General features: G+C 42.9%; 1 protein-coding gene and 1 long non-coding RNA gene across 6 annotated transcripts in view; one reads left to right on the top strand and one right to left on the bottom strand.

Moving 5' to 3' along the window:
- Positions 1–4,969, bottom strand: part of DNTT (DNA nucleotidylexotransferase) — a 41,274-nt gene extending 36,305 nt beyond the window's left edge. For 2 of the 4 annotated variants that reach the window (XM_050802903.1, XM_050802902.1), the window contains exon 1: positions 3,546–4,969. In XM_050802903.1, coding sequence (XP_050658860.1) covers positions 3,546–3,748 — 203 coding nt within the window. In that variant the 5' untranslated portion in view covers positions 3,749–4,969. Of the gene's footprint in view, positions 1–1,607; positions 2,125–3,545 lie in introns of those variants that run through there. The other 2 variants (XM_050802901.1, XM_050802904.1) reach the window with 2 other exon arrangements.
- Positions 1,568–17,250, top strand: LOC126962106 (uncharacterized). Of its 2 annotated transcripts, XR_007728589.1 has the most exons (4): positions 1,650–1,724; positions 8,023–8,139; positions 9,135–9,509; positions 16,305–17,250. It is a non-coding gene; the product is annotated as an uncharacterized LOC126962106 (long non-coding RNA). The 2 variants fall into 2 exon arrangements; XR_007728588.1 differs by lacking the exon at positions 8,023–8,139 and having other exon boundaries at positions 1,568–1,724.
- Positions 17,251–17,819: the final 569 nt, after the last annotated feature.

The following is a 17,819-nucleotide window of genomic DNA, read 5'->3' as shown; positions in this document are numbered from 1 at the left end:
AGACAGTGCAACACTTTGAGGTACACCATTTCTGATTTGTGTGTTCAGGCCCAGGTAAAGCAGGAATCAGGTTTTTCCTCTAATTTAATCCTCCTGGCAGCAAAAAAAAATGTGTTAGGAGCAATGAAATTGTTGCCTATTAGCTGAAAAAACAGCTTTCTTTGTTATTTTTATTTTTAAAATACATGCTTATTGTAGCCTGGGCATGGTGGCTCACACCTGTAATCCTTTGGGAAGCCAAGGCAAGAGGATCACTTGAGCCAGGAGTCCGAGACTAGCCTGGGCAACATGGCGGAACCCCATCTCTACAAAAATTAGCCGGGCACAGTGGCCTGCGTCTGTAGTCCCAGCTACTTGGGAGGCTATGGTGGGAGGATCCCTTGAGCCTGGAAGATGGAGGTTGCAGTGAGCCGAGATGGCACCACTGCACTCCAGCCTGGGTGACAGAACAAGACCCTGTCTCAAAAATATATACATATGTGTATATATATACACTTATATATACATATGTTTATATATATGTATATGTGAACATATATATATATATATATATATATATATATATATATATGCTTATTGTAAAAAATATATTGGAGGCCAGGCACGGTGCTCCTGTAATCCCAGCATTTCGGGAGGCCAAGGTGGGAGGATCACGAGGTCAAGAGACCGAGACCATCCTGGTCAACAAGGTGAAACCCCATCTCTATTAAATATAAAAAAAATTATCTGGGCATAGTGACGCATGCCTGTAGTCCCAGCTGTTTGGGAGGCTTAGGCAGGAGAATTGCTTGAACCTTGGGAGGCGGAGGTTACAGTGAGCTGAGATCGCGCCACTGTACTCCAGCCTGGGACAGAGCGAGACTCTGTATCAAAAAAATAAATAAATATATTGGAAAACACAGAAAATAAAAACAGCCATAATCTCTCCGTACTAACCCCCACCCCCAAAAAACCACTTATAACATGTTGATGGGTTTCCTTCCTGTCTTCGTTCTATTTGTTTATATCATTTGACCTAGTTCATATTGTGGAGGGAGAGCCCTTTCTTTAGGGTTTTGCTGTAAAGGTCAAGGGATCCAGCAATTCACGAGAAAATAATGACACTTTACATCTGTCTAACTGTTTTAGTTTATCAAAGCACATTGACATGCATTATCTTATTTGGTGATCACATCAGACAGGCCATTTATCAGGATACTAAGATCAATGGGGAGAGAGGGGACCGTGCCCCATACCCCATGGCTGGGGAGGCTCAGAGCCAGGATTTGAGGTTTCTAAATTTCTTATCTAGAGATTTTTACCCTATAATAATTTTTATTTTTCTATCCAATTAAAGTCTATATATCTATGTACAGAAATTCCGTTTGAGACCTAGAACTTCTACTTCCTGTGGTTTATTTTTGCACCATAGAGCACATTTGTATTTAATGTGTCTTCTGGGCTACCAGCCTGGGAACTTTGCCATCATCACATGCACAGCAGCAGTTTGCTCACCATACACCAGTTAGCTTCCTCTACCTCCTGAGCAGCTGGGCTTGGTCTCTGGCAGCAGGCATCTGGGGCATGTAGCTGCCTCTTCAGCTGTCCTGCCAACAGAAGAAACTTACCTCCCATCATCTTCCTGAGTGCCTGCCTCAGCTGCCATGTATGTATTCATTGCCGTGTCTATAATAAATCAGTGGATTCTTGCTGGAAGCTTGGACGTTTCAATGGAGGGCTTTCCAGTAAGTGGCACTTCTGGCTCTTTCCTTCCTGCGTAACCCTTGCCAGATTTCTTTACCATGAAAAGCAGTTCCACATTTGCGAAGGCTTTTAATTTCTTTTTTAAAAAATCTATTTGTGGCCAGACATGGTGGCTCATGCCTGTAATCCCAGCACTTTGGGAGGCCAAGGCGGGCAGATCACGAAGTCAGGAGATAGAGACCATCCGGGTCAACATAGTGAAACCCCGCCTCTACTAAAAACACAAAAATTAGCCAGGTATGGTGGCACGTGCCTGTAGTCCCAGCTACTCGGGAGGCTGAGGCAGAAGAATTACTTGCACCTGGGAGGCGGAGGTTGCAGTGAGCCGAGAGTGTGCCACTACACTCCAGCCTGGGAAACAGAGAGAGACTCCATCTCAAAAAAAAAAAAAAAAAAAAAAAAGGAAATCTTTTTTTTTGGCTTCTTTACCTATATAATCTTCCTGTCTTCTCCAACTCTAACCTTCTATGTAAGTCTGTAAGATTAGGCAGGCTTAACAGTTAGATGAAATGTAGGATTTTATTGGAACGGATGTTAGAAAATGAGATTCACAGTGGCTGTAGGAGTTTAAAAAGAGGCAGCAAGAGAGAAAAGGAGACCTTGCAAAGAGAGAAATCAGGTGGAAGAAAGGCCATGGGAAACTCAGGAATTTCTGAATGGGGCATTTTAGCAAAAAATGAATGAAAAGTCAATGTCATATGAATCATGGTGTTGTGAACGTGAACATATCTAAAAATTGACTTTTGAAATATGTCTCCTCAACACTTGGAAGCTGACATTTCTTCTGCATGACATGGTTGTCAGTTTTATTTTCAAATATCAAAGACTATTTTTACAATCAAAATGTTTTTTCACATAAAATTTTTATAGTTTTTCTGAAAATTTGTGGTCAATTTATTCCCTGCACAGTCAAAGCAGTCAATTGCATAAACCATTATTCCTTCATTGCAAGCCCCTTAACGATTTAATCCAGAACCATCACTTATGTAAAGGTTCTAATGCCATTTGTTTCTGGATTTTGTTTTGTTTTCTCTTCATCTGTTTGAGACCAGTGAAAAGCTTATACAGCAGTTAGAAAAACAATAAGAATAATTGCTGTTCAAAGTGAGTGGATTAGTGAGTGAACCAATCTAGGTGGTCCAAACGCTTCCATTACCTCCTTACCTGGGTTCTGATTACATCTAACCCAGTGTGGTGTCTGTCACCCCTGGACAGAGCTGTCTTAACAGTGAATACATCTTTACCCAGCATCTCTCTTTCTAAGAACCCCACTAGGACTGCTCTTTGGAAAAACATGATCAAGGCCACATCTGGGTGCCTGTGGTAAGCTGGCTAGTCATCCTAGCCCACCACAGATGCTAGTTGCCTTAGCACACCCAGATGTACAGGTAAGAGCCAAGCAACCAAATCATGCTTTCTGCATCAAAGTAGCCAAAACTTTTTTTATTGAACTCAGTGATACTTCGTTCAATTTGGTCAAGAATAAAATTGAGTAGTTCAGCATTACATTTACCAATTAGTGTTCTGCTTATCATCCCTAAATAACGCATCTCATAGGAGTGAAGAGCAAAAAATAAAAATTTATCTCATTTTTTGGTGTCAACTAGTTTCAATATAATTGTATTCAGTCCCCACTTATCTCGTTTTCCTTAACTAGTTGTTCTTTGATTTCAAATCTGCTATTCTCCCAGTGGGAAGATCGCCTCTTCCACATGTGGAGGAAAAAACAGATTCCTTGGGTTCCCAAGAAGCTGTTCACAAAGCCCCTGCTTATTTACAAAGTGAGATCGACGCTGTCCTACCTGAGCTCATTTTCAACCCTGAACCCTTTCCTGCGGGCCAGCTCCATGAGGAACGCTCTGCGGGTGGTTCCCATTTTCTTCTCCAAAATGAAGACGACCAAATCTTGAAATTTGATGTCTTGAGGAGAGGAGGCCATCAAGGCACCCGTCTGCCGCGGTCTCTTCTTCCGAGGGCTCAAGGGGGATGTTTGTGGTGGATCCATGGGAAGAGGCTGCTGCTGCCTCTGGCTGGCCCATCAGGTGGTGTCTCCAGAAGGGAGGGAGACTGCCACCCTCCTACATGAAGGGTTTTGATGTCATCTCACCAGCAGACTCTGAAGCCAGGGCAGGGCTTCATGGGTGCTGCCCTGGCAACAGCTTCCTGCCAAAGTATGATGGGGAATTTTTATCTCTGTTCAGTTCATTTGTCCAATATGGAGATCATAATGAAGACAGTCAATTAACCTTTGTTTTCATAAGCACAATCTCATTAGCTCCTCAGAGTAACCTTGTGAGGAAGGCAGGGAAGCATCGTTTGCATGTTATTTGTTTCTAAATGTACTGAGGCCCCTCTGTGGTCTTTATTTATTGATCCCTTTTAAACCTCCCAACTCACTTGCATTCTCCTCCTTTTGTAGACAATCATAACACTGTACTAGATGTCTGTAATTTGCATGGGTGTTATATTCTGCTTGTGGTTGTTTTGATTTTACATAAATGACATTGTTACATTTCTCATTCTGCCAATCACCTTTTTATTTCACTTGGAACTATGCTTTCCAGGTCTGTGTTCTAATTGTTCTGTTGCTTCTAACTGCTCCATAGTATTTCATGGTGGGCATTTACCACCTGTTCACTTACATAGGAACATTTTATAAACAAGAGAACCAAGGCTCAGTTATTCAAGATCACAGAATAAGGGGCAAAACCAGATCCTGAATTCAGTTCTTTGGATTCCAAATTCTGTATACATTTATTAGTTTTTTTAAGTGGATTAAGTTTGTCCAGAGAGTAGTCTGTTATAAACCCTAACATAGGTCTTCTTCAGTGGGATGGTATGACTTTTAGATGAGACTCACTGCCATAAGGAGACATTTCATAACTTTATGTGCAAAATTAAATTTGTCTTTCATTAATACACTCTATAGATCTCATTTCCTGAGCATCTGCTACATGGCCAAGGTAAGCACCTACCAGCCTTAGCTGACCGGATCCTCACAATACCACAGTCAGGTGGTCCTACCTTTCTCATTTGGCTAAACAATTTACCCAAGGTCACAGAGCTACTGAATTGTCACAACTGAGAGATGATTGAGCTAGGATTTGGACTCAGATCTGTCTGATTTTAAAAGACACACTCTTAACCACCAAGGAGCCTTCCTCTTCTCCAATAACTAATCTGAGCTCTGCTCACCCTTTGTCCCTCTTTTTTTTTTTTTTTTTTTTTTGAGATGGAGTTTCACTCTTGTTGCCCAGGCTAAAGTGCAGTGGCACAATCTCGGCTCACTGCAACCTTCGCCTCCTGGGTTCAAGCGATCCTCCTACTTCAGCCTCCTGAATAGCTGGGATTACAGGTGCATGCCACCACGCCTGGCTAATTTTTGTATTTTTAGTAGAGACGGGGTTTCACCATGTTGGTCAGGCTGGTCTCGAACTCCTGACCTCAGGTGATCATCCCACCTTGGCCTCCCAAAGTGCTGGGATTACAGGTGTGAGCCACCATGCCTGGCTGTCTGTGCCATATTATTTGAGACTTTTGCTATCTCCAAAAGCATATGAGCACCTCACAACCCTACTAGGGGAAGAGTGACGTGACAGCTGCCTTAAGTTATGGGCAAAGCACTCTGTTGCTCAAGAAAGCAAAATCAGAAATCTTCAGGTGGAAATTGTAGAGTAATAGATTCCAGTTCTCCTCAAGTAAGGACTGTTTAGTAACTCAGCTGTCTAAAAATATACAGAGAGCAGCTTTATACAGTGGTATGTTACATGTCATGAAAAGTATTCAAACAGGTGCTGGATAACTGTTTATTGAGCTGTAACAGAAGGGAATTCAGACATCTGGTAAGGGCCTATAATGTAGCTCTGAAATTCCCAGATACTATGACTCTTTGCTAGAGATCAACTGGGAGATGAGAGTCCATTTTGACCCTCACTATTAGGTGTTTGGTTACTGAAGAGCTGAATGCTTCATGTTAGAATGCAGTTGTAGCTGCCAAATGGTGCTGCAGCAGGGAGTATGTAAACCATTCTAGCAAGAATCTGGGATTGTTGTGTTCATTCCCAAGGTATAGCCACCTAATGGTAAAGGCGCGCCACCTAAGCAGTAAAGAGAATGGGGAGGTAGTACTGAGATGTGGCTAATAGCTCAGGCTTCGTCAGGCTGCCCATAAAAATTCTGTCTCTATTGCTTTGAAGCTTCAAAACAAGTTGCTTAACTTCTTTAAGCCTCAGCTTTACCTCGTCTGTAAAATGAGGACTGAGATAGCCCACATAACCTGCTGGGCAGAGTGCATGACACAAAGGTAGCACTTTCAATAAATGTCAGTTCATAGTCATTTATGTTTTGTCTTCAGAGACATTCCAGTTCAATCTGAAATCAGATATATATGTTTTATAAAACTATGAAATCATCCAATGTCATATTTAATTTGCTTTGGGTCACTGGTATTGAATAGATTACCAACAAAAATTTCAAATGTACTGATGCCTGTCTGATTATCAGGCTATCATCTCTCGGCTGCAAATCTACCTTTTTTTGTGGTGGATTCCATGAGGTTGAGGCCAGGACTTAGCAAATTCTCTTTCTCATTTGCCAGCTGACTTTATGTCAGGCTCTGCCAATGGCGATACCAGAGGGAGACCAAAAGTCTGGATAAGAGGAAAGAGTTGACCTTTTTTGTTTGCTTGCTGCTACTGTCAGGGTCTTCGCAGTAATGGTTCTCTACTCAGACAGCAGTGGTTGGTTCCAGTCTTTAGCTTTTTTCTTTTTCTTTTTGTCTTTTCTGCACAACCAGACCCAGCCTTACTGTACCCTTCAGAGGTATCAATACGAGCTAAGCGACATCTCCTCAAAGGTCTGAGTCCCAGCTCGGCAGAGGTTTCCCTATGAACTTCTATGGCACCAGGGCGACAAGCAGCACTTCCTTGTTAAAGACCTGTGTTCCAGCTCCATGGGAGCCCTGCTCCAAACTTCCAGTTTTCAGCAATCCCGGTTCCATCCCTTTGTTGCTCCAGCCCAGTGGTGTAGTGTGCTTCTTGCAGTTTCTTTCTCTGAGTTACCTCAATGTCCTCTTTTTGCTTTTTCAGCCACCATTAACGTAGTGAAACCAATCCCCTGTGGTGAAGGGAGGTGTGAAATAAGGTCTGAGAACACAGATGTCTCATTGCCTTTTCAGGAACTCAGTTAAATCGTGCTCATGAAGTGCCTCGAAAATAACAAAACACTATACAGAGTTCCCTTATCCTCTTTGGCATTGCTGCCAATAGCAGGAATTGATTTCTTCCTACTATACAACAATTTTCCGAAGCTCTTTGCATCAGACGTTGAGCACTCTCCTTGATCTACTAGATTGGTCAGTAATCTCCAAATCTCAGTGTCTTAAGAAAAGTTTATTTGCTTATGCTACTTGGTGGAGAATTCTGCTCCATTCAAGACTCAGGCTGTTGGAGGTTTCACATTTGTGTACCTGTACCACCTGAGCTATGAGCCCATCTCAGTCACCATGGCAGCGGGGAGAGCACTGAGATGAGGATGTCTTGCATCAGTAATTAAAAGCTTTGTCTCAGAAATGATAGACATTCTTGCTGGTCATAGCCCATAGGCCAGAACTAGTCACGCAGTCCCACCTAACTGCAGCAGGGCTTGGAAATGCAAGGGAGCACATGGGATCTTGCCACACCCAGGATTACATGATATGCTGGTTGATGGTTGTGGAGACTCCCAGTTAAAAGGGTTGTTACTACATCTGCACTAAGCCTGGGGCAGAGAGCAGGGAGGCCCCAGAGCCCTGCACTTCCTGGAGAAGAACCTTTAAAAGGAGGACCACAGTGTGCAGTGTTCAGGCCACTCTGGGGCCTTTCTACAATTCCAAGCTGTTACTGTGGATCTGTGGACAAGAAGGTGTGGTCCTTCTGAAACATCTCCATATCATCCATTCCTCCTTTTGAGCAGCATCTAGAGTGAAAAATCCTTAATACAGCATCAAAGGGCTAACCTAAGTGTGAGTCAGGTGCCTTTCCTGATTCCACAGTCTTCTGTGCCTCTCTGCCCATGAAAGCATGTGCCATCCTGTGTTGTAATGATTTAATCCCTTGTGTATACTCCACGCTGGACTATAAGTCTTGCTGTATTTACAGCTGAATCTCCAGCATCATAGTACAGTACCTGGTAAAGTAGGCTGACTAGTAAGTGTTTGAAGAACAAATTCAAATTCAAATGTAGTTGACTTTATTTATTTATTTATTTATTTATTTATTTATTTATTTATCTATTTTTGAGGTGGAGTCTCACTCTTTCATCCAGGCTGAAGTGGCATGATCTTCGCTCACTGCAACCTCCACCCCCCAGGTTCAAGTGATTCTCCTGCCTCAGCCTCCTGAGTAGCTGGGATTACAGGTCCGTGCCACCACACCCAACTAATTTTTGTATTTTTAGTAGAGACGGGGTTACTCCATGTTGGCCAGGCCGGTCTCGAACTCTCGACCTCAGGTGATCCACCTGCCTTGGCCTCCCAAAGTGCTAGGATTACAGACATGAGCCACTGCACCTGGCCGTTGATATTGTTATTAAGCTTTTACACTGTTTGGGCAACTGTGATATAAATCTTCTGCCATGACCACCTTTCTCCATCTTAAACATTCCCAATTAAATGTCCCTTCAATATGAGCAAGTAGAATACAGGTGTTAAGGAACCAGACGACCTGAAATCAAAACTCAGACATTTATGAGCTGTGTGACCTTGGGCAAGTTACCAAACCTTTCTGTGTTTCATTTCCTTTATCTCTGCAATGGAGATTAGAATGATTTCTATCTTACAGGTGCCTATGAGGACTAAAGCACTTCAAAGAGCACTGGCATGCAAGTTGCCACAACTGTCCATTGCTATTGTAATAGCCCAGGTTTCTCCTTGTTCCCCCTCCCCTTCCCTGTGTTCCCATATACTTTGTAGGTAACCCTGTCACAGTCCTTCCCAATGGCCTTTTGCTTTCCCTAGACTTTTCCAAAAGTGGTGCCAGGCCTGCTTAGGAACAGCTGACACAGGAGGATCACTTGAGCCCAGTAGGTCGAGGCTGCAGAGAGCCCTGTTCATGCCACTGAACTCCAGCGTGGGTAACAGAGTGAGACTCTGTCTCAAAAAAGAAAATAAAACAAGACAAAAAAATAAAACAGACCTAGGACTCTAATGAGACCAGAGGGGTGTCCTGCAATGATTCATGGGAACACTGGTCCCATGAAGTGTTCCAGGCAAAACAAAAATTCTGTAGTGAATTAAGTGTAGAGAAACCAGAGAAACTCTATACAATGTGTGTTAGAACATTAAAGGTTTGTAATAAACTGTGTTCACCCATTGTATTCTCAACGTGCTTACCTTTTGTTTGTTTGTTTTGTAGAACACCTATAGCACCCTTCTGAATGCAACTGGAAGTATTGGTGCCTAAGGAGCTACACAAGCCTGAACCTCCTGCTACTTACCAGATGTATGAGCTTGAGCCATTCCCTTACCCCATGGGGGGGATCACAGCTTCTAACATGTAAAATAGCAGTCATAGTGCCAACTTCTTCACATTATAAGTGATGAATAAGATAGCATGACAACTGCCTGCCTGGTCCACATGGGAGCTGGGCCACTGTTCTGTCCTCCCCTCCACGCTGCCAACACCATGATGCTGGCAGATGTGACCAATGCTCCTGCCTGTTCGGGTGATGATGGCTCTGAGGAAACAAAGAACACAGCAGCTCACTGGTCTCCATGCTGATGCTCCCAGGTAGCCACTGCTCCTCTTAGTTTGGGATTGTTTTTAAATTTTTTCCATTTTGGGTAATATTTAGTCTCCACATGATCATTCTTACAGATCTTTATTGAGTACAAGTGTATGGGGCAAGAAGCAATGGGGAGAATTTTAGGTTTTCTATGGTTCAGTGGAGAAGCAGTCCTCTCCCCATCAGCAAACATTATTTTTATCCTTAGGAGTCCTGTTGTTATTCTCTGTGCACAGTGGAGGAAGTCAGTTTGAGAGAGAAAACTTCTGTTTCCGGTACTTTGATTTTCTTTTATATCAAATATCTTGTATCATCTATTCATTTCAAGGTGTAGATCTGGGACCTGTGCCATCCTCAAATGTGCGGGCAGGGTTTTGTTTTGGTTTGGTTTTTCACCGAGCACCAGCTTCCTCTGTTGCCTGAACAGCTGTGTTTGGTTCTTGGCAGCAAGTGTCTTCTGGAGCTTAGAACTGCCTTGCCAGGAACATGTGTAGAGTGTCTTGAATGAAAAATAAACCTTGGAAAATTTGTTTCTTGCCGTTAAGAAGCATTTGGTAGCTATACATGTTGGGTGCCTAACAAGAACAAGAAATTTTAGTTATAACAGGGGTTCACTTTCATCTACAAGGTAAGAAGTGATAGTTAGAACAATGGAATTGATGTACAACAGCAGCTTATTTGTGACTTCTAGTCTTTATTCCAAAATGTTTATTAAACTTAGCTGTATACAAAATTATGGGTGACAGCATGAATATCAGGCATGGAGGGGAGAAAATACAGGGATTTGCTTCAAGGACAAATTTGAATAGGAGAGTTGGGATTTTATTTGCAAAGAGTTAGGAGCTGTCGAAGGTGTTTAAGCAAACACTGAAGGTGACCAAAATGGTGCCCTAGGGAAATTAATCAGGCAATGATGAATGGGGTGAATTGGTGAGGGAGAAAGAAGGGAAGCAATCAGGAGACAATTATAATAAGATGTGACTTGGGGCCACTGGAGAGAATGAGAACAGAGCCTGGGCGAGATGATAGACCTTGTGCTGTGGATCAGTGGTTGGGGCCATGGCTCCTGGGTATCTGGGGGTAAAATCCTCTAGTCCTGCCAATATCCCATAACTTCCAAATCTTTATCTCTAGCCCATTTCTCTCTCTTGAGCACCAGACCCATTTACATTCCACTGAAAAATACTATTCAAAATTCCTAAAACAGAACTACTCATCATCACTCCCCGAACTGCTCCTTCACTTCTCTCACCACATCCTTTTAATTCTTGTTCTTGACTGATAATGTCTCTAAGGTAAGCAGTTAAACACATCTTTCTCTCCTGGGGCTTATGAACTGAGTGCGAAACAAGCATGGGTCTGTTGGCAGTGGGGTGCATGTGAATGTTTAGCAGCCAGCTTGCAAAGTTCCAGAACATTTGACCATGAGTTCTTGTGAGCTGGCATCAGCTGACTCCAGCACACCACTGTGACCAGAGTCACAAGATCAGCTTTATTACTGGTAAACTGGAGAATCTGACTTGATGCTTTAGCTCCAACCTTCCAGACATATATAACTGAATTGAGAAGTTTATGATACAATAATATTATCATATATACTGGTAATAACAGTCATCTCTAAAGATGTTAGGCTTTGTGAAGTGCTTTACCATTTATCCTCACATTCCTCAGAAGGCCCTGGAAGATGTTTAGCTTGCCCCCTTACACTCATCTGCTGGAGGAATTCAGAGGAGGGCGGGAAAAGGTGGCAGGAAGGGCACTCACAGGGGAGGGAGCCTGTCACGGGCCAGGAGGGCTGGAAGGATTTGAGCAGATGGGGGAAACGGAGAGAAGCCAGGTTTGGAGCAGACCTCACAGACCGCCCAGAGCCTGAGTTGGCACTGAGAAGTCATGGGAGCTTCTGAGCAGGACAGTGGCAGGCCTGAGGCAGGGTCACAGAGGGGCAGCCCTGCAGTGAATGTACCATGGTCCAGAACGGGACTCCTTGAAGGTGCAGAGAGCTGAAGCTGCTACTTCAGCTGGGTCACTATTGCAAATGGCCCGAAGAGAACCATGGAAGCCTCAACGGGTACCATTCATTCATTCAATGCATATTGACTACGTGCCTATTATGTGCCAGGCACTTCTAGGCATTAGTAATACAGAGTGAATAAAACAACCCCTGCTTCATGAGATTTACATACTTGTCTGTTACTGGAAGGAAACAGACAATAAATAAAATTATTCAAGAATCTCAAGCAGGCCAGATGGTGATAAATGCTGTAGAGAGAAATAAAGGGGACAGGGCATGCCAGGATCGGGTTGGGGTGGCAGTCTAAGATTATCCAATTAGGCTTCATTGAGGAGATGACATTTTAGCAAAGATCTGAAAGAAACCAATGATGGTAGTGATGGAAACAGGCATAAATGTGCCAGACCAAGGAGGCAGATCATAAAGAAATCATTTTAAAAGGAGAGAGGATGGGCACATCAAAATCTCAGAAATCACACTTAAAGAACTTATCCACCTAACCAAACACCACTTGTTCCCCAAAAACTACTGGAAAAAAAAAGTCTACCTTAAAAAAAAAATTGAGGCCAGGCTCATGCCTGTAATCCCAGCATTTTGGGAGGTTGAGGTAGGAGAATCATTTGAGACCAGGAGTTCAAGACCAACCTGGGCAACAAAGCAGGACCCTGTCTCTACAAAAATAAAAGTAAAAAATTAGTTGAGTGTGGTGGTGCAGGAGGATTGCTTGAACCCAGAAGGTTGAGGCTATAGTGAGCCATGACTGTGCCACTGCACTCCAGCCTGGGCAACAGAGCCAGATCTTATTTCATAAATAAATAAATAAAGAGAGAGACGGAGAGAATCTCACAATTATTTAGGCAGTGAATTGGAAAACAATAGTTTTGGGTTATAAAACCAAAATTGTAAAATACAATTAAACCAAACTTGAAATGTGTTTGACCTTTATGGTTTGAAAAGAGTCAGTTAAATATTTCAGTTATTGTTTACTGGATCTTACGGAGGGCATTTTATGCTATAGTAGTATTTGTAGTGTTTATAACACTAGGGGATTGAGACAGTCTTATCAGAGTGAAATGAATAGCAAATAGAGACTCATCATAACAATATGCTTCAGATTCCCCAGTTACTCCCAGTGCCTTAGTAATGTACCTTTTTTACCTCGTGCTATAAACATTTATCCTTGGCCCAGGCACGGTGGCTCATGCCTGCAATCCCAGCACTTTGGGAGGCCGAGGAAGGAGGATCAGTTGAGGTCAGGAGTTTGAGACCAGCCTAGGCCAAGATGATGAAACCCTGTCTCTACTAAAAATACAAAAATTAGCTGAGCATGGTGGCACACAACTGTAATCCCAGCTACTCACGAGGCTGAGGCAGGAGAATCACTTGAACCCAGGAGGTGGAGTTGCACTGAGCCGAGATCACACTGCTGTACTCCAGCCTGAGCAACAGAGCAAGACTCCATCTTGTAACTGGTTTCTCTGGATGGAAGAGGAATGGTGTTCACAGTCTCTAATTTGGGCCTGTCATCTATGTACAAAGACATGTGCCAAGTCCTCTAAGGCATACGAAGAAGGTTATACTCTAGAACAAAGAATAAAAAACAAAACGACAACAACAAAAAAAACCACATTTATCCTCAAGGTCACAGATCCCCCACTGTAGTGGATGCTGTGGTGAGCTGCCCAGAGCCCCCTTCAGGAGGGAGGCACCATTCCTTCTGCCACTGACAATGGCAGAGCTGATGGCTTAGTGTTAGGAGGTGATAGCTCACTGACAAAAAGAGACACCTGCCTAAGCACAGGCGCCTCCACTTAATGGTTAATGATCGGGGGAAGATTACAAAGGCCAGGTCATCTCGTTTCAAGGGGTGACAACTCCGAAAGACCAGCCTAACTCTAGAGCATCTTATTAGATTGGCTGAGATCTGTACTGTAACTAAATTGTGGTTCAACTCTTTCTCTGCTCAATCTACTCCTTCATGCCCCCATAGATGATGATCCCAAGGGCATCTCCAATAGACTTCTGCACACAAATTCCCATCTCAGGTCCGGTTTCCTGGGAACTCACCCTAAGAACACATTGTTGATACTTACCCTATTTTAGCTGCCTTCTGCCCCTGACCACCTTCCTTTATATACACAAGTATGGCTTGTCTTCCCATTTAGAGTGTAACCTTCTTTGTATGCCTTAGAGGGCTTAGCACATGTCTTTGTCCATAGATGACAGGCCCAAATCATAGGCTGTGAACACCATTCCTCTTCCATCCAGAGAGACCAGTGACAATTCTGTCAATGACACACCCTTAATGCATAGAAGGGGAGAGCTCAGGCCCACAAGTATTTGTGCCAAACCATGTATCGAAAGCTGGTTTTGCTGGGGATGCAGCCAAAACCCTCTCTTATTCTTTGCCAGGAAGTGAAAGTCTTTCATCACCACCTGGGAGGAAAAAGGGGTTCAACGGCCCAGCAGAAACAATGTCACATTGTGAATTTGGTACCAAACTCAGCTCTCAATGCAACGAATTTGAGACATTTATTTTAAACATGTGTTTTTCAGTCAGAATAATTTGATGGGGGTAGGGGGAAGTGGGGACTCACTTTTAACATAGTAATCTTTTTTATAAAGGTCTGTGAGTAATTGTTTACCTTTTAAAAATAACAGAAAATCTCATATTCAATATTTTTAAGTTGTGGGGTAATAGTTTATAATTAGGTGCTAAATGGTGTGATTATATTTAACCAAAATGTTTTAACTTGGTGAAAAAGAGCCTAGCTCCTTTCCAAAGCTTTCTGAGAGAGCAGGTTACTTAGTCTCAGAGGAAGTAAACCTATGTACTACTAGTAAATCTCAGCTCTATTAGAAAGGGCAGAAGAGTGTCCAACAGAAAAACATCTACTGGAGGAAGAGGTTTGCCTCAGACAACTTAGGAAGGGGGGCATAGGGAGAGAAGGGGAAGAGTGCCAGGAAAATCCAAGAGGAGGCTGGCAGCTCTTACAGGAAAACTAGGTAAATTCCACACATTAGAGCCTCCCAGATCACCAGGGTGTCTTAGTCACTTCGGGATGCTATAACAAAATTACCATAGAAACATATTTCTCTCCATTGTAAAGTCTGGGAAATCCAATATCAAGGTGTCAGCTGATAAGTTTCCTGGTGAGGGCTCTCGCTCTGGTTTGCAGATGGCCACCTTCTTGCTGTATCCTCACATGGTGGAGAAAGAGATCATCTCTCTTGTGTTTCTTCCTTTCAGGGCACTAATCCCGTTCAGGAGGGGTCCACACCCATGTCCTAATTACTCCCAAAGGCATAACTCCAAATACTCCTAATCTCACATGGGGGATTATGGCAACAACATGTGAATTTGTGGATGAAACAAACATTCAGTCCAGAGCAATGGATACAAAGCAAAAACAAACAAAAAACCAGTTTGCCTGTTACATGAATACACTGTTACATACATGTTTGTTCTCTACATAGAACTTTGGTTCACAACCCTGGCTACACAATAAACTACCTGAGTTTTTAAAATATCAGTAACCAGGCTCCACTGCACACTAATAGAATCTGAATCCCAAAGGGTGGGGGTGGGGGTGGGGGAGAGTATCCATGTTTTTTACAAACTCCATAGTTATCCTCCTGTGCCACCAACCTTGAAAAACCACTGGTTTATAATATTTGTTGAGTATGGCTGAGATGGATAACTCCACTTGTCCTCCTTCACGTAAAGCTAAAAAGATAGAGAGGCATAGACTCTTTCCCTACTCTCTACTGATATTTGGGTTTGTTAAACGAAATAACTACTTTTAATTGGTGGGGCATTTTCCTCTATAGTCTAGACAACTCAAACTTGTACCACTAAGCCCTTGCCAGGTGGCAGAAAGCAGGGCATTGGAAGGTATTGCCTTCCCATTGAGTACCAGCTCCACTTCACCAGCCAACCTACAAGACAGTGTTCCACAATGCCACAAGGACAAATAGCCACATGCTTCTCCCATATCCCGGGTACCATCTTGAAGGGAGGAGACAGAACTTTGAAAGATATTACATTTCCTGGAATTATCCAAGCAGAGAAAACTGAGTTACCTGATGGGACAGTTAAAATTATTGAATTGGACTGAAATGGCAAGATGGAACTAAGCTTTAGTTCTTTTCCCACATCCCAGCAAGAAGAAAGAAAATCAGCTCTTCTATAGACAAAATAACAAAGCTCACATTTTCTCTGTACACATAAGGAAAGGTAAGGGATTTTGGACCCTGAAACACGAGCTTATGAATATACACATGCATACATCCATTTGCCTGTGCATATGTGGATATGCACATCCACCCACTGTAGACCAAGGCAGAGAAAACTAGCACTTAGGGAGTGCAGCCAACAGTGGGCCGCACCTGGCATGTTCTGGGATTCTGGTGGCAGAGAAGGAATGCCGGCTTCTTGGGAGCAAATCCTGACATACATGTGTGGGAAATGTTGCAAAATGAAACTCGTTGGGCGCTGTTGACAAGACAATTTTTCTGGGAACAAGTGCAGCCATTCAGTGAGCTGGCCAGACACAGCAGTGTTCATTTCAGATGTTTCTATTGTCCCGGACATGGGAGTTCTACTTGTCACCATTTGGTGTCAGCATTTTCTATCCTAAAAGGCCTCTGGGTTCTAAAGCAAAGGCCCTGTTGGAGAAAGTCTGGAGTATTTTATTGTGAATAAATAACTTTATTTCAGAAGACTTTAATATTCCTTTTAGCCTTCACTGATTTCTTTTTTGCTTTGTAATTGTTTTTCTTTTTGCAGAAAGAAGGCAGCATTCTCTTCATCTGCAAAGGCGAACATCAGAATTACACCTTTCATTCATTGACCAACAAATCTTGAGGACCAGTATCTTGTAACGCAGGTCCCTCCTCCTACAGAGCTTTTTGGATTCTAGAGGGCAGCATGCACAGGGCAGAGGCAGCTGTTGGAGGCAGCAGTTCTGTAGAAAGAAAGGCTAACCCTGGCTTTGAGCCTGGTTTTACCACTTAGCAGCTATGTGACTGTGGGCAATAAACTTAACCTCTCTGAGCTGCAGCCTCTTCACACATAAAACATACATAATAAACACTTTTCTTCCAATTTTAGCATGAAAATTAAAGATGTTGAGGGATGCATAGGCAGAGCGCAGAGGATGTTTAGGGCAGTGAAGCTATTCTGTATGACACTTATAATGGTCATTATATGTTTACCCAAACAGGTAGAGTATACAACACCAAAAGCGAACCCTCCTGCGTAAACTACGGACTTTGGGTGACAATGATGTATCAGTGTAGGTTCATCGATTGTAACAAATGTACCACTCTGGTGGGGGTGTTGAGAATAGAGGAGGCTATGCATTTGTGAGGGCACAAGGTATATGAGATATCTCTTTACCTCTGCTAAATTTTGCTGTGAACCTAAAACTGCTCTAAAAAATAAATCTGTTTTTAAAAATTGAAGGTGTTGGCCGGGCGCGGTGGCTCAAGCCTGTAATCCCAGCACTTTCGGAGGCCGAGGCGGGTGGATCACGAGGTCAGGAGATCGAGACTATCCTGGCTAACATGGTGAAACCCCGTCTCTACTAAAAATACAAAAAACTAGCCGGGCGTGGTGGCGGGCGCCTGTAGTCTCAGCTACTTGGGAGGCTGAGGCGGGAGAATGGCGTGAACCCGGGAGGCGGAGCTTGCAGTGAGCCGAGATCACGCCACTGCACTCCAGCCTGGGAGACACAGCGAGACTCCGTCTCAAAAAAAAAAAAAAAAAAAAAAAAATTGAAGGTGTTACAATAGTATGTTTCTTGCAGAACTATTCACAATAGGAAAGATATGAAATCAACCTAAGTGTTCATCAATGGATGATTGGATAAAGAAAATGTGATATATATAATATATACAATGGAATACTACTCAGCCCTGAAAAAAAAGAATGAAATTATGTCTCCTGCAGCAACATGGATGGAACTGGAAGCCATTATCTTAAATGAATAACTTAGAAACAGAAAGTCAGATACTGCATGTTCTCACTTATATGTGGGAGCTGAATCATGTGTACACATGGACCTAAAGAATGGAATAATAGACACTGGAGACTAGGAGGGGTGTGGGACAGAGGGGGAGATATTATAAAATTACTGAATGAGTACAATGTGTACTATTCAGGTAAGGGCTACACTAAAAGCTTGGACTTTTTATAACTATGCATTAGACCCATGTAACAAAACAACACTTATACCCCCTAAGTCTATAAAAAATTTAAATATTAAAAATGGAAAATGTTACTTGCATTCATAGGTACAAA

Source organism: Macaca thibetana, chromosome 9 (genome assembly GCF_024542745.1).
Source record: "Macaca thibetana thibetana isolate TM-01 chromosome 9, ASM2454274v1, whole genome shotgun sequence".
In the NCBI taxonomy this organism is placed as follows: domain Eukaryota; kingdom Metazoa; phylum Chordata; class Mammalia; order Primates; family Cercopithecidae; genus Macaca; species Macaca thibetana.
This window is presented reverse-complemented; position numbering and strand designations above follow the sequence as displayed.